Raw genomic sequence first — 17124 nt, forward strand, 5'->3', positions numbered from 1 at the left:
TCATACGGTCATTCATATAGGCGTATTCATAACTTTTTTTTAAAAAAAAACCACCTCAGTGTATCTAGGAAATACATAACAGCTATTTTGGTTTTTAAAAGTTGTTCCTATCTTGCAAATGGAGAGCTAAATTATTTTTATTATAACATGTTGTGTACATGATAAATGTACCAGACATCTGCAGGGAGTATGAATCACTGGAGTGGTCTGAATTATACTGAGAGCTTTCAAAAATAACTGGAAAATAAAACTTTGTAACTGCTTTTTTTTTATTTATTTATTAATTTAGGTTGTAATCTGGAAATATTTTACTGAGCATTTCAACTACCTGAAAAAAAAAGACTTCTAGTTTAAAAGAAAAAAAAAAAAAGTAGTTTTGGAAATGTACCCTCTCCAAGCTGCAGTGTATCTGCTGTGCACAAAAAAGTAGCACCAAAGCCACATTCTTCAACCTCCTTAAACTGGTTCTTAGTTGACGGCTTGATGCCCCTTTATTATGCATTCTGACTGATGGGTAGATTCTTGATCTAAGGGAAATGACCTTAGAAACAGCCTTGTCTGTTTGGGAGGATCCCAATATTCAGTTTTGAAATAGTGCTTCTTCAAACTGTTCTCAGATAGATCACATCTGGCCAGCTGTGAAAAATATGTCTCAGATGTAGGACATTTAGAGCGTTCTCTGAGTGTGCTTGTTACAATCATTTGTCCTACAACCTCAAGAGCTTACTCATTTGCCATATAAGGATGTGAGACATAGTTAAATATTATGCTCTTAATTACTAGAGAGTGTTTCATACAGAATTCATCCCGTTGAGACAAAAGAGTAGGTTATGGACTTTTCTCCAAAAATTGTAATTACCCTCCCCAACTGCAGATCATATAGGCAGTGAATGGCGTGTCTGTCAGCCAAGAGGGATGGAAGCTGAAGCCTTAAAATTGAGTGCTTGAAATTGGAAATTCAGTCAGTGCTGACATTGTCTTTCGCTCACCCTTATGCGCATAGGCAGTAAAAGAGCCTTAACTCAGTAGGTCATCTTACATATATTCTGCAAATCATTAGCACAACTGGGGGGTTGAATTTCATCCCATTGTGTTTCCCTGCTATTGAACATTTAAGTCTGACACCTTTATTTCACTGTAAAATTTGTGATTTCATTTTGTATAAATCATATGAAGACTTTGTGTGAAGGGCTTAGTATTTCTTGGGTTTTATGTGTACTGCAAAAGAAATCAGAATACGAAATGTGTTAGAAACATTAGGTGAGTATTTTCTTCCAACTGTCTCCCCTTTGGTATAGTATCATGTATCCAAAAGTCATGAGAATCCAATGTCTACATTTAACTTCAATCACATGGGTTTTTTCTTACTGATTTTGTTCTTAAGATTTCAAATGTATTTGAATATTTGGGTAGTTCTTCAATTGCTAAATGATTTTTGCAATATTCCATTACACAGTTCTGAAGAGGCAATAGTTGAGATTTGCTTCTTGTTTTAAAGCCTGGTTTAATGTCTTCCTAAAAGTCCATAAAAGAGTTATTTCCTTTTTTTGTAATCTGCTTTCAGGGAAATACTTGTTTGGAGATTTGGGATGATTTGTATGAAGTGTATTTCTGAGATGCAAGAAATAGCAGTGTCTTGGTCTGAAAATCCTTCTAGTTTTTGACAAGAATGTATTGATAAGGATCCAGCTAAACCTTAGAGGAATCTTGTACATAAGGCTGAGGGAATTTAAGAGTAAAATTCTTCACTGGAGGAAATTTAATTGAAAAGGAAGATTTAGTACTAAATGTAACGCCTCTCTTGTAACTACATTCATGCTATGGATCAGAAGGAAAAAAGCAAATGCTAGTTTTAATAACTCTTCCTTGTTCTTTGGGTTAGGGGGAATTATAATTTATTCTTTGCAATGCTAACAGAGAGACTGAAAATATGGTGGGGCATCAAAGGGTAAGAAATCATGTGCTGTTTCGTTGAAGAGCCTTGAAGTGCATCCCTGTTGCACTGGAACAGGCAATTCTGTGGGGCCGCGTGGGCAGGATGGGGGGCAATGTGCCCTGTGCTGAGGCAGGAAAGGAATTAAAACGTTAAATGCAGCTTATGTCCTGTTGCTAGAGAGTATAAAGCTCATTTATTTTTTTATTAAAAGCCTCTTTTAACAGCCAGCCCGCAGTTTGCGAGCTTCTGTGTAAGCTCTGGTGCTGTTTGCCTGAGGCTGGCGAGCTGCTTGGGCAGTGCAGCGTGTCTCCAGGTCCACTGCTGCTTTCACCGCTTCCTGGCATCCCAATAATTTGGGGCTTCTATTTAAAAATCAACAAACCAAACTGATAACTATAATTTAATAGACCGGTATGTAGACCAGTAGTAGCAGATGAAGGAAAATGTTAGCTGCAGTACCACAAACATGTATCCTCTAGGTCCAAGTGAGCCTTTCCACCTTGCAAAACCCAGTTAGCAGGAACATGTACAATGACCCTGTTTTGCCTACTATTTGAATTTCTAGCTGCATAGGAAAGCAGGTACACTACTTATTTTGACAATAAGATTCTGCAATAGAGTTATTTGACCTGTGCTTCATTAAACTGTGTTACTCCTCTGTGAGCACCTCTTAATTAGTCTAAAATAAATGCAACACACAGCTATTGTTTGTGGTTCTCTCCAAAGCTAGACCAGATGTCACTGCTTTGATTGCAGTAATGTTTTGATTTTTTTGTTGTTATTGCAAGCATAGCCATTGGAAATTTTTAAGACATCCTTCCATGTACAGTAGCAACAGAGACTAGAGAAAAAGGTAGGCGAGGCATCAAGCTTCTTTTTTGTGTTAGGAGGAGAACAGGCATCACTTTCAGAGCTGTTCGTAATCCACCAGTGTACCATATGTACAGAGAGCAGCAAGACAAGAGCTTTGCAATTCTCTGTCTGCTGGGACGGGAGTGCTCTGTTTATCCTGACTGATTTTGCCCAGGCCTTGCTGTTTCTATACTCAGGAACTGCTGTTGCTGCAGCATCAACTGAACGCACCACCCTTAAGACCATTGCCCGTTGCACCCATGCGACCGGTATAGTTGTTTTTAAGTACGTTGATTTAATTTTTATGCAGTGATTGTCTAGATTTATGAATGACTAAGTACACTTTAAATGTATTGTGACTAGATAACCTTCACCTAATGAACTTCAGGCATTGTGATATCTTTAATTTCTGCTATACCTGATGGTTTTCCTTTTGTATCTCTGTTTTTCAAGGGTCTGACTTAAGACATCTAATTCTTTTTCAAGCTGTAATAAAAAGTTAGTTCATTGATATTTCTTAAAAAATTATAACCCTGCAAATCTATTTATTACAATAAATCATTTCCCCAAAGTACAAAAAAATTTAAGAATCCTTTTCTCTTTTTCTTCAAGTGGTCTTACGCTTTAGAGAAGCCAAACACTGGCAGCATATTTAATATTGCTTGGTCTATTGATGGCACTCAACTAGCCGGAGCGTGTGGAAATGGACATGTCATTTTTGCCCATGTCGTGGAGCAACGCTGGGAGTGGAAGAACTTCGAAGTAACGTTAATTAAGAGGAGAACTATGGAGGTAATCTTCACAGTCCAGAGCTGTGCATTGTGATTACTAGATTCCTAAGACTTTGTTAAATATAAAATGGGAATTTTTAATCCTTGACAAAACAGTATCCTTTTTTTTTCTGTGTATATATGACTGAAAACGTTTAAGATCGTAAAATGACCAGAGTTAGCAAATGGTGTAAATAATTATCAGTTGTACAGAAGACCAGGCCCATGTTAACCAAACCATACCACCAGATGGACCAGAATCATATAACTCAGAATACTTTATCTGCCAGAAAAATGCAAAGCTCATTTGAAGAGAAGGTGAAATTAACTGAGAGGCCACTTACAAGAGAGAGATGTATATGGTGTAGTTGGGAGCTGTCAGTGTGAGGTTAATGGTTGGGCTAGATGATCTTCAGGGTCTTTTCCAACCTTGATGATTCTGTGATTCTGATAATTTCAAGTATAATGAAAATGTTTATGCAGAAAACAATACAAGTACATTGGCCAAAACCAAAGCTTCGTATTAAATATTACTGCATTTTTGCATTATTTGCAGTATTACAGCAAATTATGCGTTATTAAGTATTACAGTACCTGTCAGCAAAGATGAAGCTGCATAACTAAGTGTAGATAATATAAAGGAGCTTTCTATACCTAATCTGCATGTGTCAGTTGTTGGAGGCACTGATGCACTTTTTAATGGCTAACTTTAGTAAGGTTCACTGTATCCCTGTTGTTAATGAATCTATGATGAATGTTGCTGTCTTAGGGCATTTCCAGATAAATTTGGTTGCCGACTATAACTGTAAAGAGTTGTAATGTGCTTTTCTGCACCACATATTGTATTACAGCCTAGATTCAGATCTTCTAAAGCTGCAGAAATTTGTCATATATCATATAACATACATCAGGTACCTGCATGGTGCTTCCAGCAGAGTACGGAGCCATAGGCATTGACCTCAGTGGGACCTGCCAAGTCTCAGCACTGCTGGAAATGAAACAGGCCCCTACATGTGGTTTCTGGAGCTTAAGTTTAGGATCCTTCTTTTGAAAAATCTTGGCGTGAATCCACATTTAGGTTACCAAATATCTGGGAATTAATACAAAAATATGAATTTTTACCTTCTAATTTGTCCTCTGTGTTCCCAGACACTGACTCACAACATTCACTCTCTGAACACTGGGATAATATAAGATTTCCATTCTTACAAATTTTCCAAATTACACATTTGGTATTGGACACCAGGCCAATATTTTCAATATCGAAGTCAAGTTCCTAAATTCCTAATTAGGCCCTTAAATGTTTCTTGGTCTTGATTCTTTTAATGTTGAATATGTAATTGGGAAAAGTTGTAACAACAGAAATGCTGTATTATTACAATTTGGTCCGGTGGGTGGGATAACATGAGTCAGTGTCTGGGAACACAGAAGACAAATTAGCAGGTAAAAATTCATATTTCTTCTTTCATTCCCAGACATCGACTCGTAACAGATGGGCTCTCTGAATAATCTCCAGGGTGTTTGAATATGCAAACAACTGAGGAAGTATAGCTAACCCCAATTCAGGACTCATTTTTTATTTTATAGTGATTTTATTTTATTCCTATATATTTATGTAGGAAAATATTGCCTGCAGAAAAGTTCTAGATGCATTCTTTTTTTCTGAGTACTACAATAGCTAAGTTAATTATGAACATATCACTGTGGTGGACATAGCAATTAATATGTCTTCGGAAATAGTGTCTAGGCTTTCATAATAATTGAGTTCAGTCCTTGTTTTGCAATTGGTTGCATAATGGTGAAAATCAAAAAGAAGTTACCACCCTCAGAATGGTGACATCTTAAAAAAACAACAACAAAACCCCAACACAACAAAAGAACCCCAAACAAGCAAACAAAAACCTGTCATAAGATATCTCCTTAGATTTTAGCTGACTAAAATCTTTGAGCCCAAAAATCCATGTTGATTACAGGCAAACTGTGATTTTCTTGAAACATTGTCATTTGAGCAAATTTTCACGGAAATGACAAAGGCGCATCCTGCTCACCAAGGCTATCTCCTAAATTTCCCTTACTTCAGTGTGTGGTAGCATTAAAATATATGCTAGAGTTATTCAACATCTAGACAACATATCTTTATCCAAATCTTGGATATTGTTGAATTGTTTTGATTGGATCATGCTGGGATCGCTGAAGTATTATATTTCAAATGTTTAAATAATGAGTATCTGAACACTGAATCTTAAAATGGGAACTTTCAGTCATTCTTGATTTCAGATGATTTTTCTCAACCTCATGTATAATACTGCACTTATACCTTATGTATTCCAAGTGCACACTAATTACTCCTTTCTTTTAAAGAACTCCATCCAGCTCTTCAGTAATTATTCATTGTTTATTCAGAGTTTATAGAACCTTGGAGTTTAAGTTTTCACCAGTGCTGTGAGAGTGCCTGTTCCCACATAGATATGTTCTGCTAATGGCATAATAATATCAGCATGTACTTATTATAAGAAAGAATATGGTATTTCACTAGTTAGTTTTCATTTCAGTTATTGTTTTATTCAACAAAAATTTTCTTTTGCTTAGGTGCACAATGTTATTAATGATGCAGTAGATTTGTTGGAATTCCGTGACAGGGTTATTAAGGCCTCTTTGAACTATGGGCATTTGGTTGTTTCAACTTCTCTTCAGTGTTATGTGTTTTCGTAAGTAATACAAATTTCATGAAGTTTTCTCAAGTTTATCTAGCAGTTGTAAGAGAGTAGCAAAAACTTTATTTGACGTACAGTAGTTAATATTTTAAATTTTTTTTAACTAGTTGAAAGATTATATGGAACCATCATCTACAACAAAACATATTGGAGTATAGTTGCCCTCTCCCTATCATTCTTTCTTGCAGCTTCTTGCTGGTGCCATGACTGCCTGTTCATTTTGCTCCAAAAATTTGGCAGGCTTTCTTTTCATGTAGAGGCAGCAGGAATGGTGGCTGGATGCAAGTATATTTGTGCCTCCATCTAGGGACTCCTTTTTTTGGATACTGCTTCTGGCATGCCAGTATTTTGGAATAGAATAGGAATGATTCAATCCTGCATCATGTTTTAAGAACATGATATTCTGTTTCATACGCTGAAATTTAAAAGTTTACTCCTAAAGGCACTTATCTGTTCAGTGAGATGACTAATGCTGAACAATAATGCAGTCTGTAATAGGGCACACAAGAGAGGGACTCTATCCTACCTCAGGATCACTGTAAAAGAGTTGAACCACAATTCAGAAATATTTTAAAACTATGTTTGTTTCATATAAATATGATTTTGCTGTTTACTAAGACTCCTAGGTCAGCTGCTGCTAGTGTGAAGGGATGCAAAAATGAAGACAGAAGTGTTACTGGATTATACTGTGTGGTTATCAGTGTTACTTGGCTTCCTAAATGCTGTTTTCGTTTTGAAAACCTCCCTTTTTAGGAATGTTAGATGATTAAAATGTGTATGCTGTACTTAGTGAATTCAACTTCATATTTGCAATGATATGTGAAGATTAGCGGCTTTAACCTTTTTTTTTCTTTTCAGTACAAAGAACTGGAATACACCACTGATCTTTGACCTGAAGGAAGGAACAGTTAGTTTGATTCTACAAGCAGAAAGGTAACTAACATCCTGTAATGCTCAATATTTGATATGAACGTGCATTTCCTAAAACTTTGTTGTATAATGTAAGCAGATATTGAAATATTAGAAATGGACAGAAACTATACAGTATTGTTAAGTAGCACGTAAAGACTTAGGTGGTATATTTGCCGTAGGTCAGTGGTGGTGGTGATGAATCTTTTCATACATTATGTATGCTTATACTCATTTATGGAAGAAATCTTCTGACTTTATGCTAATATCTGGGGGTTTTGATGTTTTATATTGCTTTTTTGAACTGGAATATATTTTATATACATTTTCTTTGGACTCTGATTTTTATTAAAAACGTTGCCAGGTATGCCAAATAAAAAACAGTTTTATTTTTCTTACATATTTGTATTTATATTTGCAAGAAATTACTGGTTTTTATTCTCAGTTTGAAAAAAACTTTAATCTCTATTTCCTGAAAATGATTTGTCAAAGAGATCTTTACATATGCTTTTGTAGAAAGTCTTGCAAAGGACTAAGAATAGGAGCAGAGGTCAAAAATCTTGAGTTTTGATTATAGTCTCAGTTCTCATGGAGAAATATTGTTGGACAACTATTTCAGCAAAGTGCAGCACAGCTCTCACTGCATTTTTGAGTGGCCCAGATTAAACACACATGTCCTAGTCTACAAAGATACTGCAGTAGAGAACGGGTAAGCAAGTGGGCAGGATTTTGAAGATCAGTTTCTAGATTTGGAGTTTTGTGCTGCCGATTAAAAGTAAATTTTGAAAACGTGGCCCAGATTCTTTGGCAGTGTAGGTGAACCACAGAAATGAACCTAAGGTTTTGGTAAAACCAGCCTGCTTTGACAGGTACATGTGCAAACAGGCAGCAATTCATTTGGTGCCAGTGATTGGTAACATTTACAATAGCTGAGGGTTTAACAACTGGCTTTTTGTTTATGGATGTGTCCATAAACTATAGATACTATACTTACCAAACAGTTATTGTTACATAGAACTATTTATGTTCTGTATAAAAGTTTGCAATGTGTTCCTGCAAAGAAGTTATTTTTCACTAAAGCCCTGCATCATAATAGATGGTGATCAGTTCATTAGAAGCATCTTCTGTTTGCTTTGCGTTATAATCTAGTCGTACTGAAGGAAATGATACAGGTAATACTATTTCAAAGCTAGCTGTAAACATTAAAGCTGCTTCTCACATACATAGACACAGCACTGTCTCATGGGGTCATGTGGGGGGAATACCGTCTGCAGCTGTATGCTTTGTCACCAGGAGTTACAAAATTTAAATCTTATAATACCTGTAACAGATATAATAGTGATTCCAGATAATAAATATTTCTCATGGAAAAAGATAACATTCACATTAGAACTGCAATCTTCCATATAGAACTTTCAGAATATCAACTTTGAAATGTAAGGCTTCAAAATAATGTAGTTTTACTGAAAACAGTTGCAGGATATTAGACAATTACCTTCAAATTTTTGAAACTGTCATCATGTTTTTCTGTGTTATTTAGTGATTTACTTTTTGGGCGGGTTTGGGGTTTTTTTGTAGGCATTTTCTTCTTGTGGATGGTGGAGGACTTTATTTATATTCATATGAAGGAAGATTAATTTCCTCTCCAAAATTTCCAGGAATGAGAACAGACGTTTTAAATGCCCAGACAGTATCTCTGAGCAATGATACTCTAGCAGTAAGAGACAAAGCTGATGAAAAGAGTAAGTTCTCCGTTCTCCTAGTTCCATGTTTGCTAATAATTCGTTATGAGGTTTTTAACATCTTTGCATTTGACTTTACTTAGCATAGTTATGGTAAAGCATGAAACATAAACAATTTATGATATAAATTAAAGATACTATTTATTATAAAAATTAATTTAAATGATGGGTCTTGCTTAGCTTTGATGAAGAAACATCATGAGAATGATATATGTCTCTGGACTTCCAGTTGTGTCTAATGCAGCAGCGAGCCATGGAATATTTGCAGGAAATACTTGAACGGTAGGTTTTCACTCTCTGACATGATTTTCTGAAGAAGTAACCTCATCAACTTCTTCTGCTTGATTGCTGCTCTTAGAAGCTACCAGTACATTAGCTGTGATTAATTTTAGTTCTCAGATGTTCTTTACTTTAATTTTGGGGGGGGAGGGTTGTATCTTTACAGCATCTAAGTTTTATATGCAGCTGATATGACCATAGTTACGAGGCTGTGATGTTCTGTCCCAGTGCTGTGTTCTTGAAGATGTGTATGCTCTTAAACTTTGTGTTTTGGCATCAAAAGCACTATAATTCTAAAAACACAACATGACCAAAAGAGCTACAGGTAAATTTTTGCATTAATGAGTGGTGCAGGAATATCTTTTTGTCCGTCAGCTTTTTTCCTTTGTTCTATCTTTTGATGCAAACGTGTAAGTTTGCCTTGTGCAACAATTTAAATTTTAAGTGTCTGCTGGAGACAGACAGTTCCGTTGCTGGAAAACCCATGGCACTATGACTTTGACTTCATAACTGTGCCATTTACAGGCCATACAGATTTTACAGTGCAGGGCTGCAGTGCTGTCTGTAGCTGTATTTCTCCTGCGCTACGGCCAGTAAGGGGATTACCAGTGGGAACAACTATGCGCAGGAGGTGCTGTTATTGCAGAGTGAAACAGCGAAAACTTCCTGCCCGTGGTTCCAACTGACACTAACTCAATCTATTATCTATAACTCTGTTATCCTAGACTTAATGATTAGATTTTACACAGTTTCAGAATTTTGGAATTCTTTGTCTTGCAGCAAGGAACCACCGTATTTATCTTCTTTTTGTCATATTAAAAAACCTTTCAGTGGGAAGTACAAAAGAAGATCCTGGCAGGGAGTTAGCTCTTTAGTACTGATTGCATGGTAGTTTTCTCAGCATATAACCTGCAACTTAAATGACTTGGTGAATGAAGAAAATCTTTGTAATGATCCTTTAAAATATCCCTCCCCAAGCAAAAGAAAAATTCGGTGAGGTTTTTGTCACTTCCTTGTTACGAAGCATTTTTGCTACTCTGTACAGCTTATGTATTTTTTTTCTTGTACATCCTTTTGTGTGAGAACAAATACTTTCTTTCATTCTGAATCATTATTTTTAAGAGTAGTAATATAACTGTAATGTGTATTTCATTTTTAAGGGAAAATTACTTCAGAAAATATTATCCTCAAGCACCAAGACATTAAAGATATCTAAAATAGCTGTGTAATAATTAAATTGGATTTTAATCAGCAAAAATATATTTGTGTGAATTATTTGGAAGAAAGCAATAGTTTGCAAAATTATTATAAATGGATAAGTGAAAAGTATTTTATTTCTGATCTTTTCTCTTTTACTCTGTGTGTTTCTGTATATTACACAAGTGTATGTATGTTTGTGTATTATTTAATATAGAGATTTTACTGCCATATTGGCACCTTGATGCTATTAGAATAAAACTAATACAGATATTTAATGAAATGGAAGTTATATAGAAAATTCATCCATAAATATTAACTGCTGTCTATATGCATGCGTATAGACATATCTCATATAGGCATACCTCTTGCCCTGTTCCCCTGCCCATCTTCCTGAGCAGACTGAAGAGCATCTCAACCCCCAACCATTCCTATTAGCATTCTGACGGTCTTGACAGACAGTTCTCCATGCAGACTAATCTTCATCAAAACTGTAATTTACAGAGGCTGGGTTTCTGGCTATGTTTTCAAGATAAGCTCTCCAAATTATTCTGTTGATAGGAGTTTCCATCAGCTCAATGAGTAGGGGTGGGTTTTTTTTCTTTTTTAGATACGAGCCCCACTAGTAGTGGTAAAAAGCCTCATAATATGCCAGCACATGGGAAAACAGATTCTTGGCACAGGAAACCGTGGCTTATCTAGGCCTGTTTATTCTTTTCAACTCACCCCAGCAGAAGCGGTTTTTTTTCTTTGCCCTATTTTGAGGGCAGGTCTGTTTTTCATAATGCACTGCATTATAGAAATATCTAAGATAGCTCAGTTTGATACAGGAAGCAGTTTACACATCGTAGCATGGAGCTCTCTACTAGCTAATTTACTCTGAAACAGAGAGCTGTGACTTGCTGTGCTTCAGTGTTATTACTTGGATATTCTTCCTCTTTCAGTAATCTAGAAAAATGGTTGGTACCTCTGTGCTTACAGTCCTTCCTCAATCTCTAACGAAGCTGGAAGAGGGAGGTGAGTCTGTTCTCAGAAGGGGGCTGCTGACCCTAGGAGCAGTTACTCTGTAATAATAGAACAGGTGTGTTAAAAGACACACAGTAGCTGTTCTCTTTCTCTGGATGCTCAAAGTGAGAGAACACTCTTTGGTTATATTTTTAATTTATACATATAAAAAAGATATCTTTTAGGTTCTAAATAATTGTAAAGTGATGTGGAGTTTTTCCAGATGGGGGGGGGGAAAAAAAGCAAACATCCAAAGTTATTTTCTGAAATACCTTAATAAGCATTGTAGATTAATGAAAAATTAACCAATTTTACTTCTCAATTAGGTACAGTGGTTTTCTTTAAAACTCTCTTAATACCACTTCCTATAGCTAGTACAGTAGCAGTAAAATTGCCTTGTATAGCTAGATCAAAATAAATTTCATGCAGGGAGCCATGCATAAAAGTGAGAAAAATAACACTTCTCAGGAACAACTAGTTTTCTTTTGTATATGTAGCCAGCTGCCAAGAGCAACACTTGCGCAAAACCCTTTCTTTTCCTCCTCTGCAAACTCAACCAATGCTTTCTGAACACCTGCTTTTACAGTTTTGGGGTTTTTTTTAATTCTGCCTGTATAACCATTGACCTCAAACCAACACCCTGCGTGCTAGTGAAAGAAATGCACAGCAGGATGAACATGTTAACATCGCCATCCTTTGGAACGAGCGCGTATGTTCATCTGACGGTGTATACTTACAGGTAGCGCGTTGAAACCGCAGGTGGGATGTGTTACTGAACATCTGAAATGTTGCTGTCACATCTGTGTTTTCCATGAACTAATGCAGAATCATGTGCTTTAAATTACAGCCGGTGTTTCTTATAACTTTACTATTTTCTCTAGGTTTGAATACACCTCTGAATTTTTGTGTGTGTTCACAGACTATACAGAAAGTGTGTATGAATAGTTTGTGAGCACACATGGATCTGTGTGCGTCACACACACGTACATAGAGAGAAAGAGACAGAAACAAGAAGAAACTTTATTTTTAGGCAAGTTGCAAATTTGAGTCTTCACTAGATATCTCAGAAATACAGATGATGTAGGTGGGGTTTTTTGGGGGGGTTTTTTGCTTGTTTTTTTAAGGGTGAGGCAAGAAGAGAGTGGAACAGGTGGACTTTTGGTAAAGACTGCAAGAATTATATATAAAATTCAAGTATATCTGGATAAAGCAGATAATTTTTGAGGAAGCCAGTTATTAATGTATTGTCATTGATTGTAACATCATGACAAGCAGAAACCTTAAACTGGAAGAAAATATGCCTAGGGACTGCTGTATTAAGACTCCAAAATAGAGCAGATTATTAATAAAATAGAGAAAACTTCTGACAAATGTTTTACCCAGTAGTTCAAAGGACAGCTTTCTATACGTTTGACACTAATTCCTTTAGGAAAATACATCAGTCAATGGTATCACTTCCTAAACTTTCATATTCATCAAAATTGTGGATTAGGATTGACTAAATCTGTCAGATAGCCTTGGTAACATGAATTTATTCAGAATACAGGGTACAAACTTGCATCAGATAGAACTCAGTGTCATTTCTGTAAATAACCATTTGAGCTGTGATAGGAAGTAAAACATTAGTTTTCTCAATTCTGTATCAGTCCATAATACCATGTTTCAGTATCTATCATTGCTCTGAAAATAATGATATTTGAGAATTTTCACAGATCACTCCAACTGCCAAATGAGACTATTCCTAAGCTCAGCACACTCTGACAGTTACATTTTCCCAACTGTGAGATTCTTTTTTCACTGGAGTGTGAAAGTCACTGGTAAATCTAGCATGCAGTAATAAGTATCCACTTGCAGTAAATTATACTCTGAAAATGAATGGAACTGCTTGAAAAGTCAATGAAGAACTGTTGCTTTTAACTAATAAACCGTTTTTTTTTTTTTCTTCAGTTATCTACATATTTGAAGCTTTATCTGGAAAGCCATTGGGTGACGGAAAGCCTCTAACCCATAAGGTAAGGTGAAGGATATAACGTCTCTTTTTTTATTATACTTTGAAATTAAGAATCAGTAATGGGTTTCCTCAATAGTGGGTCTAATAACCTATTAAAGATTTGCAATCTTAATAGAAAGGAGCTTGACAACTCTAGCTGACTCTTACAAAGTAACAAAAAATCAGATTCTTTATGCAGTGTCGATGTGCAAAGGGATATACTGTAATTGAACACAACCTACAGGCACGTGTTTCCCATGCACACAAGTGTTTGAAATGACAGGTAAATCATTTTGTTACGCAGTAGAACTGAACAGCTGAGTTCCCTTTGTACTCCAAAGCAACTTTTATTAGTGCCAACCTGTTGTTAACACTGAAGAAAAGAACATCAGTGAAAAGTTGTCTTCAGACTGAGCTTTGACTGTTTTTACTTCAAAAGCGATCACCTGAACTGCATTTTACTTTCCTTCGCTCTTCTGGTATACAACAAAAGCAAAATTAGGCAGCTTCTTTGGAGAGAGGAATAAGCATTCATCTTTTAGGCAGCTTTTGCTTTGGGACTGCCACTTGTATTTCTGTCGTTTTGTGGTAAATTCCTAAACTGCTAACTCTTCTCTGTTGCAGTTCTGGTTTAATCTGCATGAAATTCAATTTATATAACGCTTCATTCAACAGAGAAGACATACACAAAGTGTCTTCACAGTCCAGTTTTTCAGGAGTTTTGTGCCTTGTTTTTAGTAAAGCATTCATTTGTTTGAATGTCACATGCTTTCTGTGATACGAATCTCCAAAATAAAAGTCAGATATTTTCTTTTTCCTTTTCAGACGGAAATTGTGGAGATTGCTTTGGACCAGAAAGGACTTACAAGTGAAAGAAAAATAGCTTTTATTGATAAGAACAGAGATCTTTACATTACTTCAGTTAAACGGTTTGGAAAAGAACAGAAAATTGTCAAAATAGGTAAGAAAAACTCAAAATAACATTTACCTACGTGCTAGCAGGCAAGTACTTTTATCTAGTACAAGAGACAGAATTTTCCTTTTTAATTAATAGTGAAATTGGACTTGAAAAACCATTAGATATAGCCCTGTGGCTTTTATAAGATAGTGGTAGAAACCATTTTAGTACATTTTATCTAAATACTGATAATTTTTATATCAGTTACATGTAAAGCAGTTGTTAACATCTAAGCACATGTTATTGCATTCCAGAACAAGCAGCTAAGAGGATATTGCAGAAGGATGTATTCCTTGGAATTATTCAATACAGAATCTTCCAGACATTTGTCTTGCAAATGCAAACACTTTAAGTTCATAATATTTTAAAATAAAGTTTAAATGCTGTAGACAGGTGCATGATCCAGTAAGTACTAAGGTGCAGTCTGACTGTTGTGTTAATTTTGATCTCTAGTCTCAAAACTAAGTCCAAAAAACATTATTCTGAAAAGAACTGTCTTTCAGAAAGAGAGAACTGAATTTGGCTAAAAGTTTGTAAGATGTCACTTTACAAACTAGGGAGTTAAAAGCAGTCCTTGTAAAAGCAACTAAGAATGACTAACAATTGCCTTTTACTACAGTTTTGAGAAGTGTAAATTTGTTTCAAAATTGCTTGTAGAAACGCATATTATTCTCTTATCTTTAAATTAAGGGACAATGGTTCAAACTCTGGCTTGGAATGACACATCTAACATTCTTTGTGGGATTCAAGATACCCGTTTTACAGTCTGGTACTACCCCAACACAGTCTATGTAGATAAAGATCTTTTGCCAAAAACTCTGCATGAAAAAGATGCAAGGTAATGTATCCTTTTTGATCAAAATAGTAGTATTATGTATTTTAACTAGTTTAGCCATTCCTTAAAGAATTACATTAATTTTGTCAGTTTCTACTTTGTCAAGTAGAAGCCAAGGTTGCAACTGTTTAAATTCTTTCCGTGTTACTACTTCTTGATTAGGAAATGATGGTGAAGTGTTTTATAAGGTGTATCATAAAGTTCAGAGTGACGATGTGCAAAGTAGAATAGCATCTTGATGCAAAAGCAAAATTGTAATCATGTCTCTTGAAATAGTCTTAGTTGTTTGTAAAAAACAAACAAACAAAAGATCCCTGAAGTATCTGTTGGAAATTGAAAGTATCAGTATATTAGGTCACAGGTGGTTATATTTCTAGCTCGGCACGTTTACTTTACCTGTTTACTTCAGCCTGTATACTTTGTGATACGAAATTCTTTATAAAGAATTTCTGAATTCATTAGTTCATTCTAAGAGTTATGGGAGCCTAAATATTTTTTACTGAAAAAGATATTTGAAAATCTTTGCACAAATACCCAGTTTGTGTTTGCCTTACAGCCAGTGAATGTGCATAACTATAATTTTATTTTTAGAGAACATTACAACTACCTTTCAGATATAACTTGCATAACTATGTGCTTAGATTTTTATGTGCTCTGAAAATGAAGTATAATCATGTTGTAGTTTTGAAACAAAGATTTCTTTAAATTACTGATGTTCTTTTCAGTAAAAAAGAAATGAATACTAACTTACCTTTCTTTCTCTACCCAGTGAATTTAGCAAAAATCCCCAGATTGTACATTTTGTAGGAAATCAAATAACAATTAGAAGAGCAGATGGTTCACTTATTCACCTTAATATTTCACCTTATCCTGCGATTCTTCATGAATATGTTAGTAGTTCTAAATGGGAAGATGCTGTCAGATTGTGTCGCTTTGTCAAGGTAAATGCTAATTATTTGGAACGTTCAGATACAATTTCACTGCAATATTTATGTTCTCAGATATTACTTTAATAATGATAATTGCATATCAGATGTTGCATCTCATTTCCATTCTTCTGCTTTGTTGCTGATTATTTTTTGGGCTGGTCATGAAGAATTAGACATTTTTCATAATTACATAATATACCTATACATAATTTAATAATTTTCATTATACATAATAAAAATTCGTGGTTTTATTTACACCAAAGTCCAGATGGATTGAACACAGGTACTCACAGAAGTTAGTAATAAGCTTAAGTTTTTAGGACTAAGCCTTAATATAACCAATTAAAAATGATCTGCATCTCCCCATACAGTTGCCTAGTGTTTCTTCATATTTTATTTCACTTGTTTTTTGTTTGTTTTTTTTTCTTTCTTTGCTTTCTTTTGTATGTATTTAGGCAACAGCAACAGATGAGGTGAGTCTGGCAGTCTTTAAAACAGACAAACAAAAATCCCCCCAAACCCTGCTTCCTTTCCCCCATTTACTCCTAGAAAAGAGTTTAGCACTTTCATATGAGTATCATGACCTTAAACATGTATTTCAAATATTTTTGTATTTGCATCATTAAATCAATGCACATCCAGATAACTTTGGTTATATAATGAGTTTTATTTTGAGTGTTACCCCTTTAATAGTAGGCTTTTATTCCAATATTTGGCAGTGGGAACTGGGATTTCAAATTTCAAATAGTTATTATATTAGCTTTTTTGAGTAATCTAAATGCATCATCTTTAAAAATAAAACATCTGCATCGGGTGGTAACATTATAATTTTGTTTCTTTTTAATTAACACGAAGGTTTTCTAATTCAAGGATTTTTTTGGTCAGACTTCTCATGCATCCTCTTCATTCTTATGGGTAGAGTCATCCAATGAGTTTAATCATACTTTAAAGGAAAAATGTTTAAAATTCTCGGTGCTTTTTTAAAGAAATCCCATTCTCATGTTTTTC

At 35.1% G+C, this 17124-nt stretch overlaps 1 protein-coding gene across 4 annotated transcripts in view; it reads left to right on the top strand.

The window, feature by feature from the left end:
* IFT80 (intraflagellar transport 80) overlaps positions 1 to 17124 on the top strand; it is a 55454-nt gene that overhangs the window by 30754 nt on the left and 7576 nt on the right. For 3 of the 4 annotated variants that reach the window (XM_074834344.1, XM_074834345.1, XM_074834347.1), the window contains 9 exons: positions 3401 to 3580; positions 6148 to 6266; positions 7131 to 7205; positions 8760 to 8923; positions 13352 to 13416; positions 14220 to 14355; positions 15043 to 15190; positions 15957 to 16128; positions 16572 to 16589. In XM_074834344.1, the coding sequence (XP_074690445.1) occupies positions 3401 to 3580; positions 6148 to 6266; positions 7131 to 7205; positions 8760 to 8923; positions 13352 to 13416; positions 14220 to 14355; positions 15043 to 15190; positions 15957 to 16128; positions 16572 to 16589 (1077 nt within the window). The remainder of the gene's footprint in view (positions 1 to 3400; positions 3581 to 6147; positions 6267 to 7130; positions 7206 to 8759; positions 8924 to 13351; positions 13417 to 14219; positions 14356 to 15042; positions 15191 to 15956; positions 16129 to 16571; positions 16590 to 17124) is intronic. The other variant, XM_074834346.1, reaches the window with a different exon arrangement.

The sequence above is a fragment of the Strix aluco genome, chromosome 9 (genome assembly GCF_031877795.1).
Source record: "Strix aluco isolate bStrAlu1 chromosome 9, bStrAlu1.hap1, whole genome shotgun sequence".
NCBI lineage: Eukaryota > Metazoa > Chordata > Aves > Strigiformes > Strigidae > Strix > Strix aluco.